This window comes from Musca vetustissima, unplaced genomic scaffold (genome assembly GCF_032173495.1).
Source record: "Musca vetustissima isolate MV318-11 ecotype Yass unplaced genomic scaffold, APGP_CSIRO_Mvet_v1 utg317391, whole genome shotgun sequence".
NCBI classification, from domain to species: Eukaryota; Metazoa; Arthropoda; class Insecta; order Diptera; family Muscidae; genus Musca; species Musca vetustissima.
This window is the reverse complement of record NW_026882465.1, coordinates 1-10,248: the sequence shown is the minus strand read 5'-3', so window position 1 is coordinate 10,248 and position 10,248 is coordinate 1. Positions and strand designations below refer to the sequence as shown.

Sequence of the window (10,248 nt, the reverse complement as noted above, 5' to 3'; positions counted from 1 at the left end):
AAAATTTAGCGAATCTTCATTATCCTATATTTAGCCCACCACAGCGTAAAAATGGCGCCCAACAGAAAAGTGTAGAAAATGTCGAATTGAAATCCGTACGCAGACCCCTAGGGGCGCAATATCCTACCTTCTACACCCTTACGCTAGACCACCAGAATCTACAGATGGCGACCAACAAAAACTTTATAAAACACGACGAATTAAAAAGGGTACACAGACAGCTATCCCTGGAGCACCAGCAGCAACAGATGGCGCCCAACAAATCTATATATAATATATGACGAATTGAACAGTTAGGGTACCTAGACACATAAGGGACGCAACGTCCTATCTTCTAAATCCTAACACTAGACCAACAGACGCCACAGATGGCGCCCAATAAAAAATATATATAAAATAAACGACTAATCGAGAAGTGTATCCAGACACCTAAATGACGCAACGCCCTACCTAATTTTTTAATTATATCACCAGACCACCACAGCCTACAGATGGCGCCCAACAGAAAAATGTAGGAAATTCCGAATTGAAAGCCGAATCCTATATTTAGCCCACCATAGCGTAAATATGCCGCCCAACAGAAAAGTGTAGAAAATTCCGAATTAAAAGTCGTACCCAGACTCCTAGGAGTCGCAACGTTTTACCTTCTAAATCCTAACTCTCGGACACCAGAGGCCACAGATAGCGCCCAACAACAGTATAACCAGACACCTAAGTGAAGCAACGTCCTACCTTCTAAACTCTACCTCTAGACCAAAAAGTCCAAAAAATATGTATTTAAGTGGCGCAACGTCCTGCCTCTTTAATCCTATATCTAGACCACCAGAGCCCAAAGATGGCGCCCAACAAATAAAATATAAAATACGACGATTTGAAAAGGGTACCCAGACACCTATGTGGTGCAACGTCCTACCTTCTAAATCCTTTCTCTGGAGCACTAAAGCCTACAGATGGCGGCCAACCAAAAAAATAAATAAATACGACGAATTAAAAAGTGTACCCAGACAACTAAGTGACACAACGTCCTACCAAATTTGTTTAATAATCTAAACCACCAGATCCCACATTTGGCGCCCAACAGAAAAATTTGGCTGTATAAATATACCAGCTGATGGCAGTCGATATAGACCAACTAATCCCGCTCTATACATACCTGGCTTTACATACCTGATGGTGACTGCCTGTAGAAATATTTTTTTAAAAATCTGCGCTTTGGTCGAGTTTTGAAAAAAAAAAATTTTAAATCTACACATTGGTTATTTATTAAAATAATTTTTTATATTCGTCTTATTTAAGTATTAAAAAATATGTTTTAAAACATTTACGCCATGATTAAGTATTGAAAAACTACAAATAAGTATTGAAAAAATATTTTTTTATGAATCTACCCCGTGGTTAAGTATAGATTTTTTTAATCTACCCATTTACATTAAAAAAATTTGTTTAAAACATTCTGGCCTTCGATAGAACTTCAAAAAATATTTTTCCTCACTTTCGTTAGACCTTCAGAAATATTTTTTTAAAAATATCCTAGCCTTCGCTAGACCTTCAAAAAATATTTTATCAAAAAATTCTCACCTTTGCTACATCTTAAAAAAATTATTTTTTTTTTTTAAAATCCACGCACTGAGTGGAACCTGAAAAAAAAAATTTAAAATATCCTCGCCTACGATAGACCTTCAAAAAAATCCTTTCCTTCGCCAGACCTTAAAAAAATTTGCTATGCCTTCACATAATTTTTTTAAAGTTCTCAAAAAAATATATATTTTTTTTTAAATTCAAGCCATTACTAAACATTCAAAACTATTTTTATTTATATCCACACTTTCACTAGAAGGTGAGGATTTTTTAGGTTAGGTTTGTGGATGAGCAGTCACTTATGTGGCTGCAGCACTCTGAAAACGTCAGGTCCGTTGTGATCATCCACGAGAAGAAAAGAGATAAGGAGAGATCTATAGGGCAGAGAACATTGGGGAAATAAAGAGAGATGAGAAGCTTACAAGAAGATATAAGAAGGTAAGTTTGGAATAATGTCGATGGCTACAGACATCCGACAGAAGATATATTACGTGTCAAGGTTGTACTTTCCCAACCGCTTTAGGTATCTAATTATGCTGTAGATTAGAGCAGGTTCAGTTGTTGAGAAGCAGCTAAGACTCTGTGGAAAATAAGCACTCACTAGTCTATGCCGCCTGTAAGTCAGGGCTGGACTGTGACACAGGAGATGCTCAATTGTCTCCGTCTCCTCCTCGTCAAAGCAGAGTCTACAGTAATCAATTACATCAAGATCCCATTTACTAGTAAAGACCCTGATATTGCAATGACCAGTAATGATCGCTGTCATTACTCTTATTTCAGCTTTGCTCAGGTTCAACAGTGAGTGCGTCCTTTTGGTAGACAGAGTCGGCCAAATCTAACTTGACACGTTGCATCTATGTTTGTTGTGCCAAAGTTCATAGGCTCTTTCGTCGAAGAACGCCTCAAAGTTCCGGTAAAGATGACATATGGGTGGTTTGATTGAGTCATCAATTACTGTGGATTGAGATCCTCGTCTAGCTAGTTCGTCTGATCTTTCATTACCCAAGATGCCTGGGTGTCCTGGTACCCAACACAACCGATCGCTGTACGTAAGTTCTTCCAAAGCAGTTCTACACTTGAGAACGGCCTCAGATTTTATATAACAAGATTTGATGTCTTTAACAGCCGCTTGACTATCCACGAAGATGGGTCACCGGTTCAACGTCCTCTGCATCCAGACTTTTTATCAATTCCGCTGCCTTCCAAATCGCGAAGATTTCAACTTGGAAAACACTACAGTTGCAATACAGCTTGTAGGTTAACTCAAGGCCTAGCCTTTCACAGTAGACGCCTGCCCCTGCACCTTCTAGATCCTAAAAATATATTTATTTTTAAATCCATGCCTTCGAGACCTTCAAAAATATTTTTTTTACAAAATCAATTCTTTCATTAGACCTTAAAAGATATCTTATTTCCCTTCTGCGATATGTTTTGAATGTATTTTTTGGATGTGTATCAAAGGTCCATTTTCCTTTGTTGATATTCCGACTTTTTCACCAATTTTCTCTTGTCATGATAACGTGTAATTACATACATACATACCTTATCGTAAATGAATATCCTATACGGTTACCTTACATTTGATAACAACTTTCTACATTTTAATATTTAAATTATCCGGAAGAAAATGGTCAAGGCATTATAATGATCGTAAAGATAAAAAATCGCCCAAAAATAAAAACAAATTTCAAATACTCCAATATAGGTCCATTTTCCGACATTTTCAACAATGTTCTCTTGCATTGATCACGTGTAATCACATACACACATACCTTATCCCATATGGTTACCTTATATTTGATATCAACTTTCTACATATTTCCATATTTAAATTATCTCTCCGGAAGAGAAATGGTCAAGGCATCGAAATTGATCATAAAGATAAAATTCCCGCAGTAAAACAAAAACCAAACGAATTATACCAAAAATTTAAAATACGTCAATATAATTATGACCTGTAGTGATATAGACCTCAGTTAAGATAAAAGCATGGCATATATAGTTTTTATGATGTACACGCTTCTTTAGGTTAAAGATTTTCAGATATTTTAAATTTTTTGAAAGAATAACACCTTGTTCGGACAAGAAGAAATATATATTAAAACTCCCTCCACCTAGTGTAAAAAGTTGCCTATCGCTCGTCTATAAAGACTCCCTCTTCAGCTCGTCTATAAAGACTCCCTCTATCGCTCGTCTATAAAGACTCCCTCTATCGCTCGTCTATAAAGACTCCCTCTATCGCTCGTCTATAAAGACTCCCTCTATCGCTCGTCTATAAAGACTCCCTCTATCGCTCGTCTATAAAGACTCCCTCTTCAGCTCGTCTATAAAGACTCCCTCTTCAGCTCGTCTATAAAGACTCCCTCTTCAGCTCGTCTATAAAGACTCCCTCTTCAGCTCGTCTATAAAGACTCCCTCTTCAGCTCGTCTATAAAGACTCCCTCTTCAGCTCGTCTATAAAGACTCCCTCTATCGCTCGTCTATAAAGACTCCCTCTATCGCTCGTCTATAAAGACTCCCTCTTCAGCTCGTCTATAAAGACTCCCTCTTCAGCTCGACTATATAGACTCGTATATAAAGACTCCCTCTTCAGCTCGTCTATAAAGACTCCCTCTTCAGCTCGTCTATAAAGACTCCCTCTTCAGCTCGTCTATAAAGACTCCCTCTTCAGCTCGTCTATAAAGACTCCCTCTTCAGCTCGTCTATAAAGACTCCCTCTTCAGCTCGTCTATAAAGACTCCCTCTTCAGCTCGTCTATAAAGACTCCCTCTTCAGCTCGTCTATAAAGACTCCCTCTTCAGCTCGTCTATAAAGACTCCCTCTTCAGCTCGTCTATAAAGACTCCCTCTTCTGCTCGTCTATAAAGACTCCCTCTTCAGCTCGTCTATAAAGACTCCCTCTTGAGCTCGTCTATAAAGACTCCCTCTTGAGCTCGTCTATAAAGACTCCCTCTTGAGCTCGTCTATAAAGACTCCCTCTTGAGCTCGTCTATAAAGACTCCCTCTTGAGCTCGTCTATAAAGACTCCCTCTTGAGCTCGTCTATAAAGACTCCCTCTTGAGCTCGTCTATAAATACTCCCTCTTGAGCTCGTCTATAAAGACTCCCTCTTCAGCTCGTCTATATAGACTCCCTCTTCAGCTCGTCTATATAGACTCCCTCTTCAGCTCGTCTATATAGACTCCCTCTTCAGCTCGTCTATATAGACTCCCTCTTCAGCTCGTCTATATAGACTCCCTCTTCAGCTCGTCTATATAGACTCCCTCTTCAGCTCGTCTATATAGACTCCCTCTTCAGCTCGTCTATATAGACTCCCTCTTCAGCTCGTCTATATAGACTCCCTCTTCAGCTCGTCTATATAGACTCCCTCTTCAGCTCGTCTATATAGACTCCCTCTATCGCTCGTCTATAAAGACTCCCTCTATCGCTCGTCTATAAAGACTCCCTCTTCAGCTCGTCTATAAAGACTCCCTCTTCAGCTCGTCTATATAGACTCCCTCTTCAGCTCGTCTATATAGACTCCCTCTTCAGCTCGTCTATATAGACTCCCTCTTCAGCTCGTCTATATAGACTCCCTCTTCAGCTCGTCTATATAGACTCCCTCTTCAGCTCGTCTATATAGACTCCCTCTTCAGCTCGTCTATATAGACTCCCTCTTCAGCTCGTCTATATAGACTCCCTCTTCAGCTCGTCTATATAGACTCCCTCTTCAGCTCGTCTATATAGACTCCCTCTTCAGCTCGTCTATATAGACTCCCTCTTCAGCTCGTCTATATAGACTCCCTCTTCAGCTCGTCTATATAGACTCCCTCTTCAGCTCGTCTATATAGACTCCCTCTTCAGCTCGTCTATATAGACTCCCTCTTCAGCTCGTCTATATAGACTCCCTCTTCAGCTCGTCTATATAGACTCCCTCTTCAGCTCGTCTATATAGACTCCCTCTTCAGCTCGTCTATATAGACTCCCTCTTCAGCTCGTCTATATAGACTCCCTCTTCAGCTCGTCTATATAGACTCACTGGCACTTCAGCTCGTCTATATAGACTCCCTCTTCAGCTCGTCTATATAAACTCCCTCTTCAGCTAGTCTATATAGACTCCCTCTTCAGCTCGTCTATAAAGACTCCCTCTATCGTTCGTCTATAAAGACTCCCTCAATCACTCGTCTATAAAGACTCCCTCTAACGCTCGTCTATAAAGACTCCCTCTATCGATCGTCTATAAAGACTCCCTCTATCGCTCGTCTATAAAGACTCCCTCTATCGCTCGTCTATAAAGACTCCCTCTATCGCTCGTCTATAAAGACTCCCTCTATCGCTCGTCTATAAAGACTCCCTCTATCGCTCGTCTATAAAGACTCCCTCTATCGCTCGTCTATAAAGACTCCCTCTATCGCTCGTCTATAAAGACTCCCTCTATTGCTCGTCTATAAAGACTCCCTCTTCAGCTCGTCTATAAAGACTCCCTCTTCAGCTCGTCTATAAAGACTCCCTCTTCAGCTCGTCTATAAAGACTCCCTCTTCAGCTCGTCTATAAAGACTTCCTTCATCACCTACAGAGTTCACCTATTTGTACATCCTCCCTGACATAATTCTGTACTCTATAATCCTTGTTTGTTTTTAATTTTAATTATTCACATTTATTTTTCGTTCCGCCAAATTAGAAATATAACTCAATTAACCATTAATATCCAATGGATAGGTTAGTAATATATAGTAATAATAATAATAATTATAATATATATTATTTAAAATAATCATATAAATGTATATAACATATATGTATACTTGTTGTTGTTTATTTGTTTCTGTAATGTATGTATATGTATGTGAATATATCTATAATTGCTATTCCAGAAAATCAGACAAATATATTCAAAATAAAGAGGGAATAAAACACCTTTTTAAAAATCAAATTTTACTGATCAAAGATATATATATATTTGGCAAAAATAGATTCGAAATATGTCTAGGGTGGAGTTTAATGTATTGATCCATTTTTAAAAATATAAACTTTTAATAACCAAAAGAATATATTTAAAAAATATAATTAATATCTTTAGGGAAGTAGAGGTCACGGTCTTTACATAAATAAATTAAATTTAAATATGAAACACTTTTAATTTCCTTTTTTAAATTTCAAAATAGCATGTTACAAATGTCCAAGATATATATTTTAAAAATATAAATTTTAAATATACCTATAAAGACAGTAAAACCCTTTGAACTATTTGATCAAATAGCAGCGTAACATATTTCGAAGATATCCAAGGTAATTTTTATTCTAAACAATATAGGGTACATTAATTGTTTATATTTAATATAACAATATTTTTAAGAAACTGTAAAGTTCATAAACCCTCCTATTCATATTAAAAATGATTCATAATTGTTGCCTATCCTTCTAAGACCTCTAATCTCTTTTTTTGTTTTTATTCAAGGAATAGCAATCATTAGACATACGGTATGTATAGTATAAGTGTATGTGTATATATGTATGTGTGTTTGTGGATGTTATTATTACAAAAAATCATATAGTATATATTTATGAAAATGAGAAGAAGAAGAAATAAAGTAATAACGTAATTCAAGTTATACTAGAGATTTACATACAATAACGACAAATTGTTTTTTCAGCTTTTTTCTGATTTTTCTTTTAATCTGTTTTTGTTTTAGAGCCTATTCAGCTTCACTATTATCTAACAAAGAAACATTTAATGGAAATCGTCCGCCCGCCTCCCAGGCAGCTTCCCATAAACGACTCCACATTCATCCTACATTCTCATATGACATCGCAGGACGATCGGTACTCATACCCCCAGCAGCTGTGGCGGGGGTTCCGAAAATCGATGGTGGATGATGTTGTGCCTGTTGCTGGTGATGTTGCGATTGCTGTGGCTGTTGGTGGGGATTATGGGCATGATGTTGTTGCTGCTGACCGCCACCGCCGCCACCACCAGGCTGCTCGCTACGTATTTGCGGCAATGGGAACATTATGCCATGTGTCATTTGTGGATGATGTAGATGTTGCTGTTGTTCATTGGAAGGCGGTGGTGGAGGTGGTTGTTGATGGGCCTGAGTCTGATGCTGCTGTTGATGGGCTGCCTCAACATGTTTTCGCTGTTCGTGCACCTTTTCGGCGGCACTCTCTTCGTATTTCTTTTGCAGCTGAAACAGGGAGTGTGGTATTTGTTGAGGAGCATGCAGCGAAGTCACACTACTAGAGGCCGCCACTGCTGCAGCGGCCGCAGCTGCAGCAACCTGTTCACGTGAATGCTGCTGGACACGATCCACTTGGGATTGTGGTGAAGGTTCCTTTTCACTTTTATCGTATTTCTTTTGCAGCTGATACATACTGTGCGACAGTTGGGTGTGTTGTTGCTGTGGCAGCTGTACCTTTTCATTGGGGGTTGTACTGCCCGACGATTTACCCGAACTTGACGACGATTGGGTATGAGTATGATTGGTTTTCTCCTGTTTAATGGGTGATTTTTTCTGATAACGTTTAAGGACTTGTATGAGTTCACTTTTAACATCGAGACGTATATCTTCGGGGACTCTTTTGATCTCTTCATATAACGAAAGTAAGAAAAGCTTATCAGGATCACGACTTTTCCTCTTTTTACTCTTCTTGGGAAAGGCATCTTGCATAAATTGCAGCAGTTTCTCCTCAAAGGCTGCCTCCCGTTGGAAAGCCGCCGTGGCATGATGTTGACGCCGCATCAAATGTGGATGTAGCCCACCTGAAAAAACAGGATGATTAGGCATAATATTTGGCTGTTGTAATGTACCCGTCGAATTTGAATGATCACCATTTTGGCCAGTCATGTGGGCGATATTTCCCTGGGCTCCAAACGGGCCAGCTTGGGTATCGGCATGATTTGAGGAGCCGGGGGCATCATTTGTCTCACCATCATTGGTATGATGATCTTGTTGTTGTTGCTGCTGTTGGGCATGTTGCTGCTGCTGTTGCTGTTCCTTTTGATGTTGCATATGCTGTTGGCCACTGGAAACCGCCGCAGCTGTGAGTATGGCATCACAGAAATGTTCAGGGACATAATCAAAACCGGTTATGAAATTTTCCGGTTTCAATTCACCATTCATTTCTTCATAGAAATATTCCGTGCCAACAATGTCGATAATGTCATTATCTTCTTGACTCAGTTCGATGCCGGGTGGCGGTGAGCCTCCGGCCATTTGGCAACGTTTCAACTCGGCAAGTTTTTTGCGTGTCGTTAAGCGCATATCACGCCAGCACTGTGCACATGAAATGGAATATAAATTAATCAATTATTTTTATATTGAAAATAAAATTTGTCCTACCTTCTTCCATTGTATGATGGTCTTCTTCGGTCCAATTCTATTCAAGGCCTCCTGTATCTTTTCCCAGTACCATTCTTTTTCTTTCTTACCCTCCATGAATTTGGTCTCACGCAGTAGTGTTATGAGCATTTTCTTCTGGGGCTTTGTGACACGATCCTTGAATAAAATATTGAAAACCTTGAATTTAAGAAATCAAAAAAGAAATGGCAACAATTCGGAAAAAAATTTCACACATAACAAAAGTTTTGGAGAATATGCGAACAAGAAATAAATGCATATTTTTTTTTAATTTTTTGATCCATTAGAAAAAAAAAACATTTTTAAAAAATCTATTAGAAAAAATAATTTAAAAAAAATCCACCCTTTTGGTCTATTATAAAAAATATATTTTAGGAAACATATTTTTTTTTAAATCCACGATTTTTAGTCCCTTAGAAAAATATTTTTAAAAATGCACGCCTTTCGGTCCAAAGGATATATTTTTTTTAAATTTGACGAGTTTGAGTCCCTTTGAAAACAACTTCAAAAAATCCAAGTTAGTCCATGAGAAAATATTTGTCAATAAATGGGCTATTTTAACCCTTATCAAGATATTGTTAAAAGCCCCGTTTTTTTAAATCTCTCCCCAATTTTTATTATTAAAAAAAGGTTAAAAAAATCGCGCTTATTATTTTTTTTAAACCAACTACTCCCATCTGTTCAATCACAATAACAAAACTAGTCACAATGACACCACTCAGCGCTTGATGGCGCTCTCTTTCCTCTCAACAATGTTGTCAATTATGAGACATATTTTAACTAATTTTTGGCACTTCAAATGCCGTATAATATAATAATAAACAAACTTAATTTCTTCCTTTTTTTAAATTAATTAATATGTAACATTTCCCTGCCTTTTAACTAAACCACAACAATCATTAAATCGCTTTTATCTCACACTCTCCCTCTTTCACACATTCCACAACAATGTTGCCATATCTTGTTCTGCTTCTTCTTTGTTTAATTTTGTTCACACAACTGAACTGATAACTCTGACGATGAATATCTCACACAAATGTTTTTTTAGGCAAAGGGGGTTGGGGGTCGGCAGCATACAAGAACGACGTCGACGACGGAACATTTTCCATTTGCATTTATTTCTTGTTGAAATTCCAAACAAAACATTAATTTTCATTCACTAAACTTACCATTTTGCCAGATTATTATTATTTTCCCGAATGGTACACCGAATTTTTGCACAATTTCCCAATAACGAATGCAAAGAAATTGTTAAATTTTTTTCAACTTTTCTCACTCGCTCGCTCAGACCAAACACTGCTGCTGATTTTTCTCACTGTTGTTCATTTTCTTGA

At 38.0% G+C, this 10,248-nt stretch overlaps 1 protein-coding gene across 1 annotated transcript; it reads right to left on the bottom strand.

Annotated features, from left to right (window-relative positions):
• Window positions 1–7,210: 7,210 nt before the first annotated feature.
• On the bottom strand, window positions 7,211–9,073 carry LOC133328885 (putative mediator of RNA polymerase II transcription subunit 26; the record flags this gene model as incomplete). Its single annotated transcript, XM_061537395.1, has 2 exons — window positions 7,211–8,830; window positions 8,897–9,073. Coding segments are annotated over 2 exons (1,665 nt in total), but the record flags the coding sequence as incomplete, so codon positions are not given.
• Window positions 9,074–10,248: the final 1,175 nt, after the last annotated feature.